Below are 25,468 nucleotides of genomic sequence, written 5' to 3' on the forward strand. Positions count from 1 at the left end.
AACAAAAATCATATAAATATAAAGGAAAATATAATCACTTACAAGAATTTGGATAGCTTATATCTTCTAACTTTTGAGATTAGCTACCTGCACCAACCCAACTAAAATATTTATTTCTTACACATTAAATTGAAATATCTCTCTCAAACAATTAAAAAAAAAAAAAAAGTAACAATTGAAATATTTTTAATGAAGAAATTAAAGAACTGAGAGGAGAAAAATTGGGGAAGCAAATTATTTAGAAAGCAAATAAATTCAACAATTATGGGTACATCTACGCTCACGTGATCACCTCTGATCAACAATTATCTAGAAAGATCCGATCTTAAGATCAAATTAATTTATCTGATCAAAGGTTCAATCCCAATCAGGGGTAGACCCGCATCTAACATTTCTTACTTTCTTGGTCACTATAGACTTATGGTGCATTTGGATTCGATTTTCCGTCAGACTTGGACTATTTTATGTCAAAACTTTAATCATATGGTTAAGAGTCAAACCTTTAGAGTCAATGGTTAACCTTGGTTTACTTCCAATCAGGTGATAATTGGTCCTAAACGTTCTAAACCTCCATCTGTACCACTTTGGGTCCGTGAAAAGAGTCGTCTTTCTAGAGTACCATTGCCAAGTAATCAGTCATTGCCACAAGAAGAAACGAATATCATGGATGAAGCTGCGCTCCGTCAGATTTTAGAATCTTTTCAAGCCCAGATTATTGCCTCTGTCCAAACACAAATTGAATCCCTGAAAATTGAAAAGGGAAAAGATAAAGCTATAAAACCTCAGGATGTGTTTGACCTCGTTGAAAACCAAGAAGATGATCAGTTACACGTCGACCCTGTCCTAGCTCATCGAATAACTCAAGTTGAAACTGCTTTGAAGAACATCGAAGACCCTGATGATCTTACTCTTGGATTAGGGTCAATGACCTTGTTTCCCACGGTCCGTCTACCAGAAAAGTTCACAATGCCAGATATGAAGAAGTTTGACGGTATTGGATGCCCTAGGACTCACTTAAAAGTATATGTCGGCATAATGCAATCTCAGGGTCTAAGTGAAGAACATATGGCTCAACTTTTTCAAAGAACCCTGACAGGTCCTGCACTACGCTAGTTAATGTCATTGGACTCATCTCGGGTAAGAACATGACATGAATTGATGAAGGAGTTTATTGGTCGGTACTCATTCAACACAGATATTGAACTTACAAGAAGAGACCTAGAAACTACTAAACAGAAACCCGGAGAAACTTTCACTGAGTTCATTGCTCGATGGAGAGCTAAAGCTGCTCAACTGTGGGACCGACCTCAAGAGAAGGAACAAGTCAAGATTATCCTCATGAATCTCACTCCAAATTATGCCAAGTACTTGATGCCTCAATACTTACCTACTTTTCAATCCCTCCTTGAGGCTGGAAATCAAGTTGAAGATGCTTACTCTTCGGGACTTTTTGGTAACTCGTCTGAGTCAAAACCCAAACATTTCAAACCTAATGTCAATTCCTTACAAGTAGCCAACACCTCCTTCGCACTATCTCCACAAGCTACTCAGCCTTCACAAGCTAAGCCTAGGAGACAGTTTGCCAATCTTGGAATGTCCCTTAGTGTTGCTTATCAAAAATTGATGAAAAGGAGATTGCTGGCACCTTTACACCCTAAGCCTTTACCTAATCCTCTTCCCTCAAACATGGATAATGGGCAATTCTGTGAATTCCATCAGATGCCTGGTCATATTCTTGACAGGTGTATTACTCTCCGACATGCTATCCAAGACCTTATTGAGCAAGGAAAAGTCACCATACCCACTCCTACTACTCCCAATGTTAAGACTAACCCTTTGCCCACCTTTCAAAATCAACCCCCTCCTACTCTGAACCTAATATCAATATCCAAACCTGAATCAGTTGACCCAGTTTCCTTCATTCACCCAATCGGTCTAAACAGTGCATTTGCTCCATGCCAGAATGAACTCAACTACCCTAAGGCAGTGACAGGACTGAAGAATAGAGAAATTATTGAAGCAATGGGTTGTCCCGCATATGACAAGAATATGAAGAGATAGTAAAAACAAGCAAGTTCAAGTCATCCATCGAAGATAACTGAAGTGGCATAGACTCTAGAATTGTGTCCCTCCATTCATAATGATGTCATCTTAGTTTTTTTTAGCTTTAGTTGCGTCAGTCTTTGAATTCAGTTAGTCATCTTTATTTTTGGATTTTAGTAAGGTTTGTCAGTCTATGTTCTTTTCAATTCCAATAAATAAAGAAGCTTTTGATTATCTTGTGTGGAATAATGATGTGAACATAAAATCTAAAATGAGAAATGACTTAAAGCTCACAAACTGAACTTAATAAATATTGGAATTAAAGAGTACACTCAAGAAGTGCAAATTAGTGATACATTATCCTCAAGAGAACATGAGAGAATAGTAAACTTACTTGAGAAATTCAATAATATTTCTTGCATGATCTCATAAGGATATATGGATGAATTACACAAAAACATAGATCAAGTCAAAAGTGATTTCAAAGTCAAATCGGTCAAAGATGATATAGCTGAAAGCATCAACAAAGATGCTAAGACTTACAAGTGGATCTACCATGTTTTTTACTCAAGTGAATAAAGTTCTCATTCACAAAAGAATATGAGATTTCTTTTGAAGTTTGGAAATAGTTGAACGAGTCAATGTCAAATACAAAGAACTTAGTCTCACTCAACTCCATAGAAGAAGACTAAAGATTACTCTTTCTCAGAAGAAGACTGAAGAATATTTATTCTCCAAAAGGAAATCTTAGTTGACAGTTAGTTGACAGAGTAATCCAGATATCGAATTCCTAAAACTTTGACCGAGTTAAGCAGCATTCAAAAAAGGAGGCCTCCTTTGGTCGAATCATTTTCCTATCTTACCCAAAAAAATATATATATAACCTTCTTTAGCCCCTCGTAGTTTTTTTTTTTTTTTTTTTAAAAAATCAATAACTTTTTCTTTCTAAACCATGCCGACCAACCTTGGGAAGGAATCTTAGTATGAACTACGTTTTGACCTGATCCCAAAAGGAAAAAAAGAAATATTTGGGGTACGTAGTCAACCTGAGAAGTTACTTCAAGCCCGGTCATTAAAAGAAAAATGTATTCTCTTAAGGAAAGTGTCATTCAAAAGAAAAATCTACTATTGAAATGTTCAAAAGAAAAGAATGTCAAACTAAGGGTATTAGAAAAAAGAATCAAAAGAATTGATAAAAAGAAAAGAATGCCAAACTAGGGGTATTTAGAAAAAAATCAAAATAATTGATAGAAAAGAGAAAATATCAAACTAGGGGCATTTTGGGAAGTTGAGCCTTACATCTTTTCTTTCTAAACCATATCCTAAGCCCACCTATTAAGTCCTCCTGAAGGCTAATTGACTCGGTTAAGGTGCAAGGAACTGAGAAGTTGTTGAGTTGGTTATACAAGATCATCAAGAAAAAAAAGAGAAGCCCGCTAAGTTGAAAACCTGAAAAGGCGGCTTAGGCAAAATTTAGGGCATAACCATAAAAAAGAAAGCCTGCTAGGTTGAAAACCTGAAAAGGCGACCTAGACAAAAATTAAGGCATCATCAGAAAAAGAAAAACAAAGCCCGCTAGATTGAAAATCTAAAGAGGCGATCTAGGCATAAATTATGGCATCATCAAATGGGAGGAAAGGTCCCGTCAAGAAGAAAAATTCATAAGGAAGCTTGTGTAGAAACTGCAGAACCATTCAAGCCACGATATTTGTCTTTTAGCTAAGAGCTCACATCCGACAAAGACAATATTGAAGTAAAAAAAAAATCAGAAGTCATCTTGAACATTGTAGGATCTTCAAAAGTATGTTTACTTGTTCAAGTGTTCGCTAATGGAAGATGTAGAATCATCAACCACTTTGAAGAGGAAGATCTTTTATTCTAATATTTATCAAGATTTTTTAAGTCCAGCTCAAGCATTTTTCAAAAGAAATTCGAAAGAAAATGATTAATTCTTTATTGCACATATGATAATCTTAAGAGTCTTAAATTTAAGAGAATGTCAGTTCTTCTATCTATCATACATCAGAGTCCATATTTTTCAAGCGTAATCCATTCCATCAGTCTCGTAGTCAAGTCCCAGTTAAAGCCAACCTTGAAACTAGGGACATTTTTGAAAGTCATTTAATTCCAAAGTTTTTGTTCTTAATCACATGATAAAAAGAAAATCATACAAAAGTTTAAAAATCCGACGAAGCCCAATGATAATTACGAATCCAGATACATGATAAGCCAATAAAGGCCTGATCTTTCAAACTTTGAGCTCGATTTTGAATCATAGAATGAATTAATAGGATTGTTTAAGTTCCTGTAAATCTAAGCTCGAGAAACGTGGCTTAGTAAGTTCCAGTCTGAGAAGCGAGATTCCAATTTTTTGAATCATAGAATGAATAGGATTTTGGAAGTGCCTACAAACCTAAGTTCGAATCCGAGAAACGAGACTCCAACTTGTTGAATCATAGAATGAATAGGCTTTTTGAAGTGCCTACAAACCCAAGTTCGAGTATGAGAAACGAAACTCCAACTTTTTGAATCATAGAATGAATAGGCTTTTTGAAGTGCCTACAAACTTAAGTTCGAGTCCGAGAAACGAGACTCCAACTTTTTGAATCATAGAATGAATAGGCTTTTTGAAGCGTCTATAAACCTAAGTTTGAGTCCGAGAAACGAGACTTCAACTTTTTGAATCATAGAATGAATAGGCTTTTTGAAGCGCCTATAAACCTAAGTTCGAGTCCGAGAAACGAGACTCCAACTTTTTGAATCATAGAATGAATAGGCTTTTTGAAGTGCTTATAAATCTAAGTTCGAGTCCGAAAAACGAGACTCCAACTTTTTGAATAATATATAGGTTTTTTGAAGTGCCTATAAACCTAAGTTCGAGTCTGAGAAACGAGACTCCAACGTTTTAAATCATAGGCTTTTTGAAGTGCCTGCAAACCTTAGCTCGAGTCCGAGAAACGAGACTCCATATTTAATAGGATTGTTTAAGTTCCTGTAAACCTTATCTAGAGTCCGAGAAACAAGACTCCAGCTTTGTTTGAATCATATTGAATTAACAGGATTGTTAGCGTGGCTACAATAGGTTCAAGTCCTATAAACGAGACTCATACCTTTTCGTGCTCTAAAAAAAGAATTTCAAATATGATTTAACGAAGTTCCTACATTGTTATGACTCCAATTACTTTATTGTTCAACCTTGCCATGATTGCTTTCGTTGCATAAACACATTTCAATTTTGAATCATTATTGTCAGTGAGAGAAGATCTCTGGGACCTGGCACATTTTTACTCAGTTTCACACAGTACACACACTCACACTTGCACTTTTTAGTCAAGGAGAATTCTTTAAAATTCAAGGATCTGACACTGTCAGTGAAAGCTCACGCTTGAGGACCTGACAACCTTTTAGTTCGGAGAGAGTTTTACGCTAAAGGATCCGAACACCCTGACGAATTGCTAAATCAGACTGCAAAATGAACTGTCACTAGCTTTGGCATTCGGATATCGCACTATCTACCAAAATAGATTTGCTATTTAGTTTGCTTCAACCCTCTGTCAAAGAGGGGCATCTGTAGACACCCCATTTTTGCATCCGCCTGATTAATCAACTCGTCAACCCGATCGCAATGATTCCCAATGATGGATGTGTATTCCATTGCTTTATTTTGTTACCAGATGTGTTTCAGAAATCCGGATGAGGTATCTCAAACTAACAAAACCTTATAAACCACGCTACGCTAGGAAAATACGACTCCAGAAACATAGAAATCATCATTTTTCAGACAAAAAAAAGCTTCACGATAAAAATCACTAAAAAACTATCAAATTACCAAAATACCCCTAACATCAAAACAACCCTAGAGCCTACATTACGCTTAGGAAAATCCATTCAAACACATAAAATAATAAATCGAAACCAAATAAATCGTTTAGCCAATTTTCACAGAATTCGACAAAATTACGAAAATGCCCCTCATAAAATTTACAACCATTTCACACAAAAAATTTCATAAATGACACAAACTAATATTTCCATTGAATTTCTTACGAAAAATCGATTCTAAAACATCTTAGAACATTAAAAATTGACTTAAAACGTGAAAAGTCCTCTCCGGGGGCAAAACAGTAATTTCACAATTTTCATAATTAAAAAATTCGAAATTAATAAATAAAACATTAAATAATTAAAGTGAAACATTAATAAAATTAATTTTAAAATGTGAACAAAAAAATCGATCAATCAGGCTTTCAGGCAAAATTGTTGAGGGTTCGTAAGATATTTCTTTAAGGACCTCTCCATTTGGGGGTCCAAAGAATTAAAGATATAATAGAGAGGGGTTATCCAAAAATTTAAAGTCAATCAAGTAAGACTAAAGTCAAGATATTAAAGTCAATCAAATAAGACTAAAGTCAAAATTAAAGTTAATTAAGTAAGACTAAAAGTCAAGTATTAAAGTCAATCTCATAAGACTAAAGTCAAATCCTAAATCAAAACCTTAATCTCAACTAATCAAGTCAATCTCATAAGACTAAAGTCAAATCCTAAATCAAAACCCTAATCTAATCAAGTCAATCTCATAAGACTAAAGTCAAAGCCCTAAGTCAAAACCCTAATGACTAAGTCCATCTCATGAGACCAAAGTCTAAACCCTAATTGAAACCCTAATGCTTTTAAAAATTTTATAAATAGGAGCCTCCACACCCTATTTTCGTATCAAAGAAAAAATCCTAGAAAAAATAGGTGAAGAAGCCCCCACAACCCTTCCAAAACCCTAATTTTGGAGCCCCAACTCCTTCCCTAACACCCCTACTCCGATTTTAGCCTAAAAAACACCCAAAAACCTCTCAAAAATATCCCAAAAATCCACAAAAAAATTCAAAGCACCCAGATCCAAGAAGGAGATACTTTACCTCGGAGATCAAAAATCAGATCCGGAGATAGAACGAAGTAAGGAACACGGTACAAGGAGCCGTTTTCACCAGATCTAAGGGAATAGCACTTTTGCAGATCAAAGGTAAGTTTTTATTTATTTATTTTTTATTTTTTTAATCTAGGTTGTCATTAGCAATGTAGATCTATTGGGATAAGTAGAGACCGACATTGACCGGGCGGGGTTGGTGCCTAACACCTTCCAACCCCGTAACATGATCCCCGGATTCAGATTTCTATAGTAGATTAGTTCTTTTTTATCCATTATAGGGTCAATTTGGTTCCTAGACCGTAATAACTAGGTGGCGACTCCCAAACCTCAAGGGTCAAAAGCGGATCCGCACACCCTGCGGATCGAGGGCGCTTTCACTTACTAACTTAATAAGGCTACGCATACTCTCAGTGAAAACATTTGGAAGAGAAAACAAATAATATTTTTGAGGAAATTAAAAATGATAAGATTTTGGGTAGAAAAATCTAGGATTTTATGTAAATGATTAGTTCTAGATAGTAAATGATGAATTGAAGATGAAGTTTGAGTAGATATACCATGGAGATTGGAGAAATTGAAGATGATTGGTTATAGGAAGAAAAATCTAGATTTTTGACTAGTGATTGAAGACAAGGGCATTTAAGGTCAAGGGATGCATGTCATCAATTTCAAAACATAGTTAGGTATCTCTAATATCCAGCAAAATGTAAGGGGACATATCTAAATCACCTAATTATCTAAAGGATTATGTAATTTTAAAAAATTCTTGGGGGGGGGGGGGGGGGGGGGGGGGGGGGGGGGGGGCAAGTGCCTCATTGGCCCCACTGTAAATCTGCCTCATTCTCTTACCACGTTAGTTAATTTGATGAAATTAATAAATAAATAAAAGAATATATATATATATATATATATATATATATATATTATATATATATATATATATATATGGAAAATGTTCAACACCCTACTATTTACCCTACGTTTTGCCCAACGTGTTTTGTCTTACATGGGTTAGAAGTTTTGGAATGGGCTGATTTTTGGTGAGGATGATCTCTACGATTAAAGATCTTCCTCACCAAAAATCAGCTCATTCTGAAATTTCTATTCTCATGTTTACAAGTTGAAAAATCGTGGACCGTTCATTTTTTGTAAACCATTTTTGATGGGGTTAAAGTTTTGGAATGAGCTGACTTTTGGGGAGGATGATCTCCTCACCATAGAGATCATCCTCACCAAAAATCAGCCTATTCCAAAACTTCTAACCCATGTAGGACAAAACACGTAAGGTAAAGTGTAGGGCGTTGAAACGGACCCTATAAATATATAATATATCTTTTAAACTTAATAAGATAAGTGTTTGATACAATTTCAAGATGACTCTAAATTAATAATTAAAATGATAAAAACATTATTCTAATATATCAAATGATAAACTATTAAATAAATTACATTAATCGTATGTAAATTCTCATTTTTTTTAATACATGTGTGTTCTTGTATGCCACCTACTAGGAAAAAAATCCTAATCCTCTGAAAAACCTAATTTTTGATGAACATGAAAACTACATAGGATTCTAGATCTATATTCTTTTATTGACTAACATGAAGGTCAACGGATCAACAAGGCAACTCTTTTTATTTTTTTCAAATTGAAACAAAGTATATTCTATGTGGCTCGAGTGAACTATATTATAGTTTTTAGGTATTTATCATATCATGATTGATAACTCAGGCTTAGATATTATTGAGCATAAACTTAGTGGGTCCAACTTATGGTTTATTGATTCGAAGAGTATGATAATCCAATTGTTTTTAGGGGAAAAAAAAAAAAAGAAATTGAGATATATTGATTAATCAATTTTGCCACTACATATCTTCAAGATTCGGATTAGGATCGAGTAGACAGATTAGATACCATTGATATTAAACGTGACCAAAGGAACATACGTGCAATTGCAGGAGGATAATATAGATTGGTGCTATATAGTAAATGAGGATGATACTAAACCTTATTAAAACTTAAGGATAATTATATAACTTCCTAATTCCTCTATTTAGTATATCTTCTTACGAGAGATGATTACTTTCTTTAACTCTTTACTAAATGGGCTTGATCATTAGTCATGGCCTACAATGACTAGTGATCTCTAAGGTAAAAACTTCATTGTCTGGTTGGATCATCTAACAAGTGTTGGGCACAGTGGTTTGGGCATTAATATTCCCCAATATATTTTTCAATAGAAACTACATGTTTTTTTTTTTAAATAAATATTTTTTTTAATAAAAACTCTCATCTATTTATTTGGGAGAGAGAGATTTTTGTTGACTGGGTTTACAAAAAAATGTCTTGACACTTATTAGTTAAAGTGAAACCCTTTCCTTACTAGCATGGTAAGATTTTGAGCCTTACTAAGAGTCCTTTTTCTCAAACGGATTACCGCATCAGAAATCCAACACCACAACACTCTTAAGTTTCATCGAAAAACTCAAATAATAAAATAAAATAAAATAAAATAAAATCTTCGAACTAGATCCACGGTTTTGAAAATGGATGGCTACCGAACTTCCACAAAACTCCCAAACTTAAAAATGAAATTCTACTGTGAAAAATGCATTTTTTCTGAATTTTTTTTTTAATTCATAGAATTTAGTCTTCTACAACCCTAAAGCATTGGATCATGTTTTTGGATGCGTATAAAAAAGTGAGCCCAAGGAGCCGTAGTAAGGGTGAAATCCTTACTAACATAGTAGACTAGACAAAGCCTTGGTAAAAACATTTCATGACTGTCTAGGTAGTGCTAATTTTTAAATCTTTTTTTTTTCTTTTTTTAGTTGATTTGTCGAATCAATTGGCGGGAGGAGTAACCAATCTTCGATGAACTCCTAGAGACCATAATTAGAATATAAGTATGATGCATAGTAATATTTTGTTCATTCATACAACACATTATCATAGTAGTGCTAGTGCATAACCTCCTCAATCATATTGATACGATATATCAATGTACGACACATTATAATGCATCATACTAATATTCGACCACTAGAACCTCTAAGAGAAAGAGTAGTAGAGTTTATTGAAATCAAATTTTCTTCCAAAAGTTGGTTTAACAGTATATTTAAACTTAATAATTATTATTATCTTTTTATAACAATGAATAAAATTGCAAGCCCATGAATCTGATTAGGGGAGGAGCAAGGATTTCCTTGTAGGGGGGCAAACTATAGTTTCTGATATGGTCGAAGAGTTTGAAAAAGGTGTTCAACTCATTTCTCTTTTGTTTATGAGAGAAGATCTAAGTCAAGGGGAAATGTCATCCGTTTGAAGTATGTATAAGGTTCTCAAATACTGACTAGAACGCCTAAATGCCTCTATAACCTTGATCTTTTCTAGTAGATTAATGCAAAATGACCTCAATACCCTCATATTAAATTCAAAATAAAAAATTATTTGATTTATATTTCCAAAACTGGTCATCCTAGGGTAATTTTTTTTTTGTCCTACTCTTGAACCATAGTACTAATCTACTTCAACCTTCAAACCTAAAGAATAATATGGGATTTTTAAAGTAAAATATCATTTTCTTTTAAAGAAAATTATAGAATTTTATACAAATGGATTAAGATGAGGTTCAAAATATTTTACCCTAATCTTGAAACAAAGGACTAATCTACTTTAACCTTCAAAACTAATATATATAGGATTTTTGAAGTCGAAGATGAGCTATTTTGAAAAAAAAATCTAGGATTAGGCGAGGGTTCAAAATGTTGTATTAAGATAAGGTTAAATAGATTAAAATTAAATTTCTATAGATTTGTAAACTTCTTAGCGAATTCAAGACCACCACAATCAGAGATTAAGGATTTAGGTATGAGGGGGCTAACAAGGTCAAAAATGGGTATGTCATCCATTAGAAAATGCAGGGGGTATCTTAATTATTAAAATAAAAGAGGGGTTCTAATTAATTGAAAATTTTGAGTCATGGTGAGGCAAAATTTCAAATGTGGGGGCAAACTTAAAAATATTTTAAAATTTATATCAAGGATCATGTAATTTAAAAAATTCTTGTGGGGGCTAAATAACCCATTGGCCCCACTGTAAATCTGCCCAACTATAATAACAACATTAGTTAATTTGTGGAATTTGAAAAAATATATATATATATATATATGGGAGAGGTTCGGCAGCCCTAAAGTTTGCCAAGTTTGGTGCCAAACATTTTTGTAAATCACTTTTGATGGGGTTAGAAGTTTTGGAATAGGTTAATTTTTTATGAGAATGATCTCTACGGTGAAGATATCATCCTCACAAAAAATCAGCTCATTTTAAACTTCTAACCCTAATTTACAAGTTGAAGAATTGTGGACCGTACAATTTTTGTAAATCACTTTTGATGGGGTTAGAAGGTTTGGAATAGGCTGATTTTTGGTGAGGATGATCTCCTCATCATAGAGATCATCTTATATATATATATATATATATATATGAGGACGGTTTAGCAGCCCTAAAGTTTGCCAAGTTTGGTGCCAAACATTTTTCAAAATATGGGTTAGAAGCTTTGGAATGAGCTGATTTTTTGTGAAGCTGATCTCTATGATGAGGAGATCATCCTCACCAAAAATCAGCCAATTCCAAAACTTCTAACCCCATCAAAGTGATTTACAAAAATTGGACGGTTCACGATTCTTCAACTTGTAAACTAGGGTTAGAAGTTTCAAAATGAGCTGATTTTTTGTGAGGATGATCTCTTCATCGTAGAGATCATTCTCACAAAAAATCAGCCTATTCCAACACTTTTAACCCCATCAAAAGTGATTTACAAAAAATGTTTGACACCAAACTTGGCAAACTTTAGGGCCCTATATATATATCCTTTCTAATCTTTAATGAGATAAAGGTTTGATGCAATTTTGAAATTACTCTAAATTAATATTTTAAATGACAAAAACATTCTTGTAATATATTAAATGATAAACTATGATATAAATTAGATTAATAGTACATAAATCCTCATTTTTGTAATACATGTGTGTTTGCTTATGCCACCTACTAGTAATCTATCATATTTGAAAATTTAAATAAAATTAAAATCCTAATCCTTAGAAAAACCTAATTTTTTATGCATATGAAAACTAAAATTGAAACGAAATATATTCAATGTGGCTCAACAAGTGAGCTACATTGTAGTTTTTGGGTAGTTTGGGGCATATTATCTGGGTTTTATTCGTATCATATAACATCTACACCTCTTTATGTTTCGTAATGATGGAGTTTGGGGATTCTACATTTGAGATTTGTCAACCCTATCAATTACAAATGATTTATCATATGTGATTAATAAACACATGCTTAGAGATTATTGGGCATAAACTTAACTTAAGGGTGATTTAGACGTGCCCCCCTATGTTTTACTAAATATTAGAGATACCTCCTTATAGTTAGAAAATGGTGACATGCATCCCTTGACCTTAGTTTTCTACATAGACTAAAGGAAAAAATTTGAACACACTCATCTTCAAGCTCTAATAAAAAAATCCATATTTTTCTTCTAAAAATCAATCATCTTCATCCTTATTGGATAAAAAATTTAACCCTCATCAACTATCTTAAGTCAATAAGGAAATCAATGAAAAAAATGAAGAAAAATCATATAATCACTTACTAGTCTTTGGATGGTTTATATCTTCTAACTTTTGAGATTGACAACCTGCACCAACCCCACTAAAATATTTATTTCTTAACCATTACATGGAAATCTCTCTCAAACAATTAAAAAAATTAAGTAACATTTGAAATATTTTTAATGAAGAATTAAAAAAACTCAGAGGACAGAAATAATGGGGAAGCAAAATATTTAGAAAGCAAACAAAACTCAACAATGAGGGGTTCATTGTGTATTCGTAGGATCTTGATATAGAGATAGTTAATTGAAGTAACAGAAATGCCCTTTGTGTAATGGTTCCCTTCAAACCTTGCTTACATGATTACATATATATATTAATTTTAAGGATATATATATTTTTTAAAATTTGGGATACAGCTGTTTAAATTGACTTAAAACCGTATATATATTTTTTTAAAAATTTTGGGATACAGCTGTCTAACTTGACTTAAGGAATCTAAACTAGCTTTACTAAATTAGTGAAATGTCAAGGCCACGTTAACAGTGGATGAAGCTTAGTAAATTCTCTTTTCCTCACTGACTTAGTAAGGTTAGTCGGACTTGTCTTTTGTGAGCTGTCTCAATCATTAATGAGAGACTTATCCCGCAGATCTATCTCTTATAATTTTATCACAAAGACCCCCTTACTAATTTACGCTCGACAAACTTTACTTTATGAATCAGACTATCATGACTAATCTTCTAAGATTTCAAATCTTACAAAGGGTTAGTGGGTCCACATGAACTATCAAAATCAGGGGTGGAGCCAAGATTTTACTCATGTAGGGACAACTAAAGAGTGAAATTTTTTTTGTGAGAGCAACAAAGATTGTAATTTTTTTGTGGGGGCAACATGATAATGGAAACTTTTTTGTGGGGGTAACTAAGAATGTAAAACAAATTGTGAGGGCAATAACGGTAGATTTCTTTATTTGCGACTATTATCTGTCGCAATAGCTCATTACTTTACAGAAAGTATGAAAATCTTATGGGGGCAAGTGCCCCCATTGCCCCAAGCATTATATCCTTATAAATTTCATGAAAAAAATAAAAAATAAATACTTTTTAAACTTCATCGAAATTACTAAAAATGGATGACTATCAAACTCTCAAATTTAAAATTAAAATATATGATAAATATTAATCTTTTTTTAAAATTTTATTTTCAAAATTTTTAAAAAAAATTTCTCTATGACTTATAAAATTCAAAAAAATATAAAAATATACTTTTTGAATTTGATCGAAACTGTTGAAAATAAATGACTACCAAACTCCCAAATTAAAAATAAAAATGTAACGATGAATATTAATCAATTTTTCAAATTTGATTTTCAAAACTTTTGAAAATTTTTCCTCTACCACCCTATTGAATCCGATCATATTTTTGGATGCCACAACTGATGTGGGTAAATCCAATCTAAGATTTGTTTAGCAACAATTAACACTCAATTTTATTTTTTCAAATTAAGTTTTTTTTTTATTTGGAGTTGTGACGACTCCAAAAGAGACTTTTCTAATTAAAAATGCAATAGTTAGACTGTTGCTATGAATTAATAAGGGCAACTCACACCATAGCCAATTTTTTTTGTTTTATATGGGTTAAAGTTTTTGGAATGAGCAAATTTTTTGTGAGGATGGTCTATATGGTCTAGAGATCATCCTCACCAAAAATCAGTCTATTTTGAAATTTCTAAGTCGTCAAAATAATTTTCAAAAAAAAAAAAAAAAAAGACGATTTACTGTTCTTGAACTTGTTTTGATAGGATTAAAAGTTTCAGGATGTACTAATTTTTTGTGAGGATGATCTCCTCATTGTAGAGATCATCCTCATAAAAAATCAACTTATTCCAAAACTTTTAACCCATATAAGACAAAATAATTTAGCCATGGTGTGGGTTTATTAATTTGTAGGGTGCTTATATACTAATGAGGAGATCATCCTCACCAAAAATTAATTCATTCTAAAATTTTTAACCCATATAAAACAAAATAATTTAACTATGGTGTGGGTTTATTAATTTGTGAGGTGTTTATATACTTACTCATGGGATATAAGAGGTAATATCTTTTTAAGAATAAGGGCATACTTGTTCATGTTCAAAAAAACGAAATGCATACTTGTCCGTATCAAAAAAAGCGAAGTGCTTACCGCTTCAACACTTTTTTTCAACATTAAAATAATGTTGAATTTTTTTCGATTATTTTCAGCAATAAGCGCTGAAAATATATAGTAAAAAAACGCGCTATTTTGACAAAAAGTGCTAAATTTAATTTTTTTCAACAATAAGCGCTTAAAATAGCGCAAACAAACACTGCCTAACTTTAAGTCTAAGCCTTTTTCTAGAGAAAGGAGTAGAGACACAAAAAACTCAAGTAAGGAAGAGTTTTGGAAAAATTGAGACTAAGAAAAGGAGAAACTAAGTGATAAAAGGTATTTCATTGTATCGATTTATCCCATTTTCTTTATAGTGAAATCAAGCTCCAACGCTCATACTTCCGTGGAGCAAATGTGGAGACAAACTCAAAATATATCAAAATTATTTAGGGTGATTTTGACATGCCCTCCTATGTTTTGTTAAATATTAGAGATACCCTCCCACTATGTTTTGAAAACTTTGACGTGCATTCCTTGACATCAATTTTTGTACATAAACCAAGTGGAAAAGACTTAAACTCCCTTATATTCAACCTATAATATTAAAAATTCCAGATTTTTCTTCTAAAAAGCAACTATTTTGAACCTCATTGGATAAATTTTTTTACCTTCATCAACTATCTTAAGATTTTATCTACTTCAGCCTTCAAATCTCAAGGAAGATAAAAGTTTTTAGGAAGTATAGAATGATGAAATTTTGAACAAGAAAATCTAGAATTTTCTACAAAGGGAAGGTAGAAAATGATGGACTAAAATAAGGATAAATAGATTAAAGTTACCCTAGAAGTTGAGGAGCTTGAAGATGACTTGATTTGAAAAGAAAAAAAAATAATATTTTTGAAAAAATTGAAAACGATGAGATTTTGGGTAGAAAAATCTAGGGTATTATGTAAATGATTAGTTCTACGTAGAAAATGATGAATTAAGATGATGTTTGAGTAAATATACTTTGATGATCGGAGAAAATAAAGATGATTGGTTATAAGAAGAAAAATCTAGATTTTTTACTAGAGGTTGATCATAAGGGCATTTTAATCTTTCCCCTCAGTCTATTTAGAAGACTATCAAGGGATGCATCTCATCAATTTCAAAACATAAGGGAGTATCTCTAATTATGATTTATTAATTCTAGAAATGCGCTCATTCCAATTGATTTTAGTGAAAAAAAAAAAAAGTGAAATTATGATATGTTGATGGATCAATTTCTCCTCCACATAAAATTAAAAAAAAAAAAAAAAAAAAAAAATCCAAAAAGAATAAAGAAAATAAGAGGAAAAAAAAAATAAAACAAATATCCTACTAAATTGCATACATGCCTGCACATATATATTAATTAAAATAAGGAATTGACAGAAGAAGAAAAATCATATAAAACAAAGGAAAATATAATCACTTACAAGAATTTGGATAGCTTATATCTTCGAACTTTTGAGATTAGCTACCTGCACCAACCCAACTAAAATATTTATTTCTTACAATTAAATGGAAATGTCTCTCTCAAACAATTGAAAAAAAATTAAGTAACAATTGAAATGTTTTTAATGAAGAAATTAAAGAACTGAGAGGACAGAAAATTGGGGAAGCAAAATATTTAGAAAGCAAATAAACTCAACAATTATGGGTACATCTACACTCACACGATCACCTCTGAATTTCATCAACGTTGAGAGAGTTTGTATGAGCTTCAATGCAAAAATATCTTCATTCGTGCCGTCCGTACGACCTTCAATGGAATCGTTCGGCTAAATTTTGATTCAAGTGAGAACCAAAGATGCCATCGATCCAAAATCTAATCGGTTTTTTCGAGTTCAGGTTAGATTTCTTCAAGTTTGGAGAATGTATATTTTTAAAAAATCTGGGATACAGCTTATCTCAATTGGCTTAAGGCCATAATCTCAGTGCTTGTCACAAGCATTAAGACTGCAGCTCTCAATTGAAGACTTTAGTAAAGCTCTCAATTGGGGTACATCTGTCTTAATTGAGTCATAGCCACAAAGTTGAAGATAGGGAATAATTGGGCAGGAGAAAGTTTCGGCGAAAATTCATAAAGTAGGGAAAATACCGGATAAAATAAAGGTGCGGTTCAAGGGCCATTTGTAAAAACATATGAAAAAATAATGGTTTTTCAAAATATGGGTTAGAGGTTTTGGATTGAGCTGATTTTTTGCAAGGATGGCCACTATGATGAGAAGATCATCCTCACAAAAAACCAGCTCAATCAGAAACTTTTAAATCCATCAAAAGTGATTTACAAATTATTGATAAAAATTAGTAAAAAATTGACGGTGCACATTCTAAATCACTTTTAATGGGGTTAGAAGTTTCAGATTGGACTGAATTTTTTTTTCGGATGATCTTCCCATCATAGAGATCATTCTCACAAAAAATCAGCTCAATCCGAAATTTTAAATGATAAAATTAAAAAATCCCTTTTAATATATAATAAGATAAGGGGTTGATGCAATTTCAAAATTAATATTTTAAATGATAAAAACATTCTTGTAATATATTAAATGATAAATTATGATATAAATAAGATTAATCGTACATAAATCCTCATTTTTGTAATACATGTGTGTTTGCATATGCCACCTATTAGTAAGCTATCATATTTGAAATATTTAAATAAACATAAAATCCTAATCTTTTGAAAAACCTAGTTTTTGATGCAGATGAAAACTACATAACGTACTAGACCTAAATTCTTTGATTAACTAGATGAAGATCAAGGGATAAATAATGTAACTCATTTTAATTTTTAAAATTGAAATGAAATGCTGTATATTCAATGTGGCAAGTCGAACCTTGATAAGCGCCTTAGGAAGAGTAGGCTAAGTGTTTGAAATCCCACGAAACTATGAATTTATTTGGGCCACCCTTCAGGGTTTGGTTATCCCTTGACTCAACTTGTTGCATGTAGGACTTTTAGAGCGGGGGGTATGTGTGTCCGTGGGATTAGTCCCACCCAAAGGGTAGGGATACCCACGATAACCAAAAAACAAAAAATCTATTCAATGTGACTCAAGATACATTAGTTTTTGGGAATTTAGGCATATTTTGGAGTAGTTGGTTGTTTAAATGGTATAGAGCGCTAGGTTTGTATAGTTCATGGTTTCAACTCTTTCCATCCTTATGAGTGAGGGGAAGTGTTCGAGTGTATAATTTCTTCATTAACACTTAATTGCTCGGGAAAAGGAATCAACTCAGATGTTTGCATCCTGGAATAAAGCCAAGATTTGGACGTGGTTATTTGAATATTCTCTGGTTAAAATATGTCAGACCTACCTTCCATGAATTGGTGATATCTGTTTGACCTGTTAGCACAGAGTTCTGCTTTTTTTTTTTTTTTTTCAATCATGAAAATAATGTTTCTGTATATTTAAATTAGTAAATGTTAAACATGGGGATTATACAATGCTAAGTCATCTGCTTACAGGTTTGTAAACTTAAACGCCCATTCAAAATTAACAACATTATTAATTAACCCACAGAACCAAGTTAACAATCCAAAAATTATACTCACATAATGATCCAAACCCTCCAAATAAATTTTGTGGATATATTTCTGTGGACTTGAATTGATCCATTTTGCATGCAGACTGTGTAGTCGGTGGTATTGCCCATTGTTAAAAGAAAATAATGTTTCTTATAAGAACAATAACAAAGGATAAACGAAGCAATACTAAGTCATCTGCTCACATATCATTATAGTTGAGTTATTTCATATTATACAACGAAGAAACAATGAAACAAACAATAAAATGTACTGTGGTTCCTTAATTGAGTAAATGCCCAAGAGATTCTGGATTTCCTTTGCACTACTCAAAAGTGGTAATAGGGTAGTTTACACAACTGATATGCTTCAACATGGAGTGGGTCAGTCATGTTAGGACATGGGCCTTAAAATGGTCTTATTACAGGCTCTATAATGAACTTGATCATTAGTCATGGCCTCCAATGGGTCTTACTTCACTACATGAAAATTGGAAAATTCAACATAAAAAATTGACGGGCCAAGGCTCATGAATTTTAGAAACTGAATTTTGACGGTTTAGGATCGTTGAAATTCTTATTATTCCCAGATTTGACGGTTTAGAGCTGTCAAATTTCTGTCATCCTTAATTAATTTGACAGTTATAACCTGTCGAAAAAAAAAATTGGCAATGAAAAACTCAACGCCAAATCGACCCCTTGGTCCATTGAATTTTATGAAATTTAACGGCCTAGAGCCGTCAAATTTTGGCTTTTTTCACATTGTGCTTGTTCTCAATATAGACTCCAATGTTCACAATCGTTGGCCAAGTTTGGATTTTCCACAGGAACTTCTATGTTTATCATCCGACTTGATTCGATTTAGGCAATTCAATAAACTTCGTCCATAAACATTCTAGTTCAAGAATAGTAAATCGTCCATATTTTTTTGTAAACTAGTTTTGACGGGTTAGAAGTTTCGGAATGGGCTAGTTTTTGGTGAAGATGATCTCCTTGTCATAGGGATTATCCTCATAAAAAATCAGCTCATTTTGAAACTTTTAACCCATATATATATATATAAGACAAAACAATTCGGCTATGCTTGAGTTGCCCTTATTAATTCGTGGGGTGCTTTTATAACTACCCATATATAAATGCTAACATTTATGATCATATGAGGACGTTTAGGGCATAAAATGGGGTGGAATTCATCCAAAATCCAAGTTTCGAAAATTGAGTTTTGCTGGTTTGCAACCATGGAATAGATCTGAATATAAAAAAAATAAGTTGAATATAGTTTAATATACCTTGATCCGACTCGCATCTGGGGATGGATACGAATCTACTCTCAAATTTGCCACGATTTGAATTTATATTGTTTTGAAAATCATATTTTTAAGTTTTTCTAAATATCCTTATGATCACACTACCAAAAAAAAAAAATGGCTATTTTGGAACAGGAGGATGAAACGGATTTTGGCCGTTTCTAATAAGAAATGGTTTTAAACCGTTTAAATTTTTTTTTTTTTTTTTAATTATGTGAGGAGCCGTTTCGAAATCGCGACCCGTTGGTTTAACCCGAACCAGACTGAAGAAATCCTGAAATCGTCCTCATTCTCTCGTTCTAACGAGAACGAAAGACGGAAGACAAAAATAGTTGATCGAGAGAGCTAGATCGAGAGGAAAGGGAAGGTGATCTGCGAAAATCCATTCATCCCTCAATGTCGATCGGTTTTCGTCTAAGATCTACGAAACCTAAGGTTCGGATCGTCAAAATCCCCTCGTCTCTCAGGTGAGATCTTGCTTTCTTTTAATTTCTTTTCGATCAATCATTTTTTATGATTTTGGAACCCTATTATCGATTCTTAGTTAGATCTGATTTGATTTGCTAGTTTTCGGTTGAGATCGTTGCATTTCTTAGGTGGAATTCCGATCGATGTAGGGTTTAATGTCTTGTTTGATCTTTTAAGAATATTTTTTGTTTCTTTACTTAGGGTTTTGGCTAATCTCTTAGCAACTCAGAAAACCAACCCTATCAATTGGTTTCCAACACAGAATTCCAGCTCAATAGATCTGGGTGGCATGGCACAGTAGGCCTAGAGGGCATGTAGTCCTCTTGGATTTGCGTATTTATAACTCTTGGAACCCCACGTGAATCATTGCAAGCTAAATACTCTCCTCTCTGCCAAATGATCTTTGCAAGCTAAATACATTAGGATACATTGAAGAATCTAAGTTTTTCAAGGTAGCAATATCATACTCTTTAATTCTCTCTTTATCTCTTCTATGTTTGTTTTGTTATTTTTTTTCTCTTCTTTATTATTATTATTAAAAAAAAAAAAAAAAATCTTTTTAGCCTTTTTAAGTCTCTGATTCTACTTAAGCAATTTTTCTTGACCTTCCCTTTGTAGGGTTAGTTCATATTGTCAGTTTTATGTAAGATTCTATGAAATGTCCCATCATTTTAGTTGGACTTTTCAGATCATCCCACAGTAGAGAGGCCTTCCATCAAAACAGATTTCCTAGGGATCTGTACAAATCATCTAGATATTAGTAAACTTTTTTTTTTTCTAGAGATAGTTTTCTGGGGAATCCGTAGCATCTCAACCCTTTGTTTGATGGAGAGCTTCAACCCTCTTTATTTTTTTTGTAATTTTTTTTCTTCATATTTTAGTACTTTTTGTTCATTAAGACGTGAAAAATCTTCCACTGTTATGAGATGGTCCTTCAATCTAAATGTGGATCATCCGACATTGGAGTAAATGCAGTGTCCATTGTGTGCACCCAAGCCGTGTCAAAGGTCTTGAACTCTTTGATTGATGGACACATGAGTCATGTTGTGGCAATACAATTTATAATGATTCACATGGGGTTCTTAGTGTCTTTCACTATCTCAATTCATTTTTTATTTTTATTTTCTCTTTCTCTTACTCAGCTCTCAATTGGGCAAGTGGGTACGGGCATGGCATAGTAGGCCTAGAGGCACACGCTGAGAGTGCACCCTTGCGAGTGGCCACTGAGGAATAATGCTCATATTGGGTATTGGGCTGACAACCTATGGGCATTAACCACGTACCGGTCCGAAATTGCCATTGAGCCAACCCCTCAGGGTTGACATGGTAGCATCCTTACTGGCTTACTGCTATCATCCGGTTGGCCTCCCTTAGAAAAAGAATCAAGTGACCCCTTTCAATGGTCGATGTCTTAGAACCTATCATCATTTTTTTTTAACTTCGTTAAATGTACAGATTTTTATACAAAAAGTTCTTAGAGGTCTGCCCAATTTGTATTTTTCTGTACGGTTACATTTCAGTCAGCTGCATTCAGCCTTGTGAATTTATTTTAGAGTGATGACTCATACTCCGATAGAGTTTATTATGGACTTACAATGGCGAGGATCACCTCTAAAATGGGTGATGGCCGGTGGAGACAAGACTTGCTGATTTGAGAGACTCTAATATTGAAAAAAGGCATTTTCGGACAAGCACACTTCGTCAATGGTGAGCATCACCTCTGATGCTAAAAGAAAATGGCAGAATTTTCTAAAACCTTAGAGTTTGGTCAATATTTCTTTCATTTTATTTTATATGCAATAGGTTCATAAAGTGATATTTGGCTCATGATTGTTAGGGGCTGTTTACTGTATTTAGTTGGGGAGTGCATTGTTGCTCACTACTTGCTCTTCTTGTGTTAAATAAATCCATACTATTTGCTCGTGGCAACTAATGACAGCTTGGAGCACCAATTGTTAATGGAAAAAAAAATATATATATATACAAACTATATGTTTGTATTCATATCTAACAATCTCTGTATGTTTAAGTATGCGTGAGTGCTTGTATGTATTGATTGTTATATGTTTATTGGTGTAATGTCAAGTGTAAACTGTGGCTATTATACTCAGTGGATGCATGTGGATATTGTTCTGAAGTAGTTTTGGTTATTTACTTGTTAATTATCTGCAGGCATCTCGGAGCATGGTCGAGAATCAGTATCTAACATAATGACTACTGTTGAGACACAAGCAGACACCCTTCAGAAATTTCGGGAAGACCATACAGGCCAGGCAGCACACGTAGAAGAGCAGGCACGGAATACTTTCCAGCAGAGATACATGGTTAAAGCACCAGAGTGCCACTACTTATTGGACGATCTCAGGTGAAAACAGAAAACTCTAATAGCTGATGAATGACTTTGTTATGGTTGTGCTGGTTATAACACCGTGGATCTCTTAATTCGGTGATTGTTCATGTTGATGTAAACTAGTGTTTTTAGAGGTGTGTGAGGCTTATGCCACAAGATGAGGTTCATTAAAAACACCTTGAGGCATAAGGTTGAAAACTTAAAGAAACTAAGTCTTACGCCTCAAACCATGAGGCACCTAAAGGGGATAGACCTCAATGTGAGGCATTCGGCTGACAATCTTAGGATGACAAAACGAACCTAATTTCTTTTAGGTGTTCTAAAAGAAACAGGGACACTGTGAGGTTGTGACTGTCATATGATCAATTTGAACCTAATTTCTTTTAGGTGTTCTAAACTTGTGGCAAAAGTTTAAATGGAATTAAGAATATATGAGTGTGGTTTAAACTGCTCAGAATGTTTTGATCAAGACTAGAACTAAGAGCACCCAATGCAAATATGAGATTTTTGGTGGACTTTTGTGGTTTTGTTTTCATCTTTGTTCTAATTGGATGTCAGCTTGGTGTTTCCATATTGTTTAGAGCCGCCATCAAATGAATGCAGTTAATGTAAACCACCCCAACAATTTCACATAGTTTCCAGTATGCAGACACTTGTACCAAACCCCATATTGTGAGAGGGCTCCAGTTTTGCATTAAACAAATAATATCAAATAGATATTGGTCATGAACAGGATTCACATGTGTTAAACATTGAAACTACAGCTCCAGAACTGCCTGAATCTGACCCACCACTGCTGCCTATAGCCATTTACATTTTCTCAACCCACTTAAGCCTCTCCTTTCTTAGCCTCTCCAACTCCTTAACCATTTGCCAATGCACTAAAGACAGATGCGTCTCGCCAAAGCTTGCTGACATTAGGCGGGCATTGTCAGCCACCTGAAAGTTAAAAGATCACAATGGCTAAGCAAGACCACCACAGCAAAGAAACTAACAGCACACTCAAAACTGAAGAAAGATGTGTAGGTCCTTGATTGATCTATTAAAGTCATGGCTGCCCACACTCCGATCTTCTTGCCTAGCTGCAGCAAGGTCATCTTCTATTACGTGCAACAATTGACCCATAACAATGAGGTCTAATGCTTAAAATCTTGGCGTGTTTTTTTTTTTTTTTTTGGAAGGTAATTCTGGTGTGTTGGTGACAAACATACATGAGCTGGTTTAATGAAGCGACGTGACATTTGGATACAACATCCGACGCCACACCATATGCTGATATGCAGAGTATTTTTGTGGTATGCTTACCTGGCTTGGACAACAATTTGTACATGTAACCTTGGCAATGTTGGGTTTGAATTTTAGGTGCTGATTATATTGATGTAATTGGTATGATTTTAGATTTTCAGTGGATGACATGAGAGCAAATACAGAGTATTCTGGATATAGTGCTGGTAATCCTGTTATCCAATGGTTTTGGGAGGTGGTTCAAGGTTTTAGCAATAAGGATAAAGCTCGTCTCTTGCAGTTTGTGACGGGCACCTCAAAGGTACCTGGTTTTATCACACAGTTTTATCTATTTTACTTTATATGCTCTAAACTGAACATTTAGTAGCCTCCATAAATGCTACTTTTTGGGTGTATTTAGTTTCTACAATACTTGACCCTGAAAAATAAGAAATTTAGTGGAAAAATTGAATTGCTTGTACAAATTGAAAATTGTACTTGTGGTAATGATCGAGTGAGTGGTGTAGAAGTATCACAGTTGTGCCTGCAATGCTAAACCATGAACAGCTCTTGTAGCTGATGACCTGTAAATCAGTCTATATTCTAGAATACCCACGCACACACATATGCAACATCATTATACGTTGCAGTCATTCATAAAGTGTGATTTTTTAAACTAGAAGGTTTCTTAGGTTGGACATATCAAATGATTGTCCACTCTTGCAAGAATGTGTCCTCAATGTAGAAAAAATGATCACATCAACTAAAATTTGATTTTTTGTTGTCAACACGGATTTTGGGTCCTTTATCTTAGGTACTTTTATTTGTATTCAATTTATTTATGCTTTTGATTGGATTGCCTTTGGAGCTGAACAATAGATATGAAGGTTTCTCATCTTATATAGTTTTGGTTCTTTGGTTGATCAGGAGCACTTGTTTCTCAAACACTCTTTTGAAGGTGTGGAAGCTCATCGTGAGGGTATGCAATGTGGTGACACGAAATAATTATTTTATTGGCAGTTGCGGGCATTGTGGGGATCTTAAAGAAGATAGGGAGGGATGGGAGTGATGGCATTGCTTCCTTGTAGACACTTGTACTTGTGTAATGATTATGAATGGTTTATCGATGTATTGTGATTTTGGATTTGTAAATTATGACTTATTGTAATTCTTTTTGTGTATAAATTAATGTGATAGAGAACCTCGATGTTCTTTATTTAGGTCTATTTTGATCGTGGGTAATAGCTGTGTAGAAAAAAAAAAAAAAAAATTTAACTTTAGATGTTAGTTTATGAAAATTTTAGATATCGGTTTGTAATTGATGTCTAAAGTCTTAGACTTCGAACATCAGTCTTATAAAATCCGATGTCTAAGATATTTTTGGTGTTTCAGTGGTTCCAAATCTTGAGTTTTGGATTTAGCGACGCCTCGATTAGAGATGGTTTTTAAAACGTTTTGTACTAGCTTAGGAACGGTTATAAACGGTTCTTAATTGCCATATTTGTTATAGTGTCAACATCGATTTCTTATAAAATTGAAGAGTATAATGATAAAATAGAATATTATTCTAAGCTTTCAAAGAAGTAAAGTTGATTAAAAAAATGCCAAAGGTTCAAGAATTAGCTACTATGTGAGTTGGATTTGGATATGGTATTAGCTACTATGATTCGAAACAGATCTGATTGGATCCTAATCAACATAAAGAAATCCATATCTGAATATAGACATAGTTAGATCCGACCAGGGTCCAACCCATTTATGCTCTAGGAAAGTTAGCAACCTCCAATAATTTAAATTTTCAAAACTGTCTTTCAATTGTTGGTCCTTTAGTGATACTTATATAAT

At 33.5% G+C, this 25,468-nt stretch overlaps 1 protein-coding gene and 1 long non-coding RNA gene across 7 annotated transcripts; one reads left to right on the forward strand and one right to left on the reverse strand.

Moving 5' to 3' along the window:
* On the reverse strand, positions 1 to 16,761 carry LOC147380740 (uncharacterized). Its single transcript, XR_015175157.1, has 4 exons — positions 16,420 to 16,761; positions 16,180 to 16,224; positions 12,628 to 12,672; positions 1 to 87 (listed from the first exon to the last, which is right to left on the reverse strand). It is a non-coding gene; the product is annotated as an uncharacterized LOC147380740 (long non-coding RNA).
* Positions 16,762 to 19,790: 3,029 nt separating this feature from the next.
* On the forward strand, positions 19,791 to 24,849 carry LOC147380741 (E3 ubiquitin-protein ligase pub1-like). 6 transcript variants are annotated; one of them, XM_086431319.1, is made up of 5 exons: positions 19,791 to 20,048; positions 20,251 to 20,501; positions 22,222 to 22,414; positions 23,798 to 23,945; positions 24,582 to 24,849. In XM_086431319.1, exons 3-5 carry the CDS (start codon positions 22,260 to 22,262, stop codon positions 24,690 to 24,692), a joined length of 414 nt encoding a protein of 137 aa, XP_086287445.1. In that variant the 5' UTR covers positions 19,791 to 20,048; positions 20,251 to 20,501; positions 22,222 to 22,259; the 3' UTR covers positions 24,693 to 24,849. The 6 variants fall into 6 exon arrangements, 5 of the variants coding, with proteins under 5 accessions (XP_086287445.1, XP_086287447.1, XP_086287444.1 ...); XM_086431321.1 differs by having other exon boundaries at positions 20,312 to 20,501; XR_015175158.1 differs by lacking the exon at positions 20,251 to 20,501 and adding an exon at positions 23,581 to 23,694 and having other exon boundaries at positions 19,819 to 20,048; positions 24,551 to 24,849.
* The last annotated feature ends 619 nt before the right edge of the window (positions 24,850 to 25,468 follow it).

Source organism: Akebia trifoliata, unplaced genomic scaffold (assembly GCF_017979445.1).
Source record: "Akebia trifoliata isolate Shusen 1 unplaced genomic scaffold, ASM1797944v1 Contig01028, whole genome shotgun sequence".
NCBI lineage: Eukaryota > Viridiplantae > Streptophyta > Magnoliopsida > Ranunculales > Lardizabalaceae > Akebia > Akebia trifoliata.

Bases quoted from the DNA above. Each gene is read 5' to 3' on its own strand.
- LOC147380741 (XM_086431319.1), top strand. From the start codon at position 22,260: ATGACTACTGTTGAGACACAAGCAGACACCCTTCAGAAATTTCGGGAA. The intron at 22,415-23,797 runs GTGAAAACAGAA...GTATGATTTTAG, and splicing joins TACTTATTGGACGATCTCAG to ATTTTCAGTGGATGACATGA. The intron at 23,946-24,581 runs GTACCTGGTTTT...ACTCTTTTGAAG, and splicing joins TTGTGACGGGCACCTCAAAG to GTGTGGAAGCTCATCGTGAG.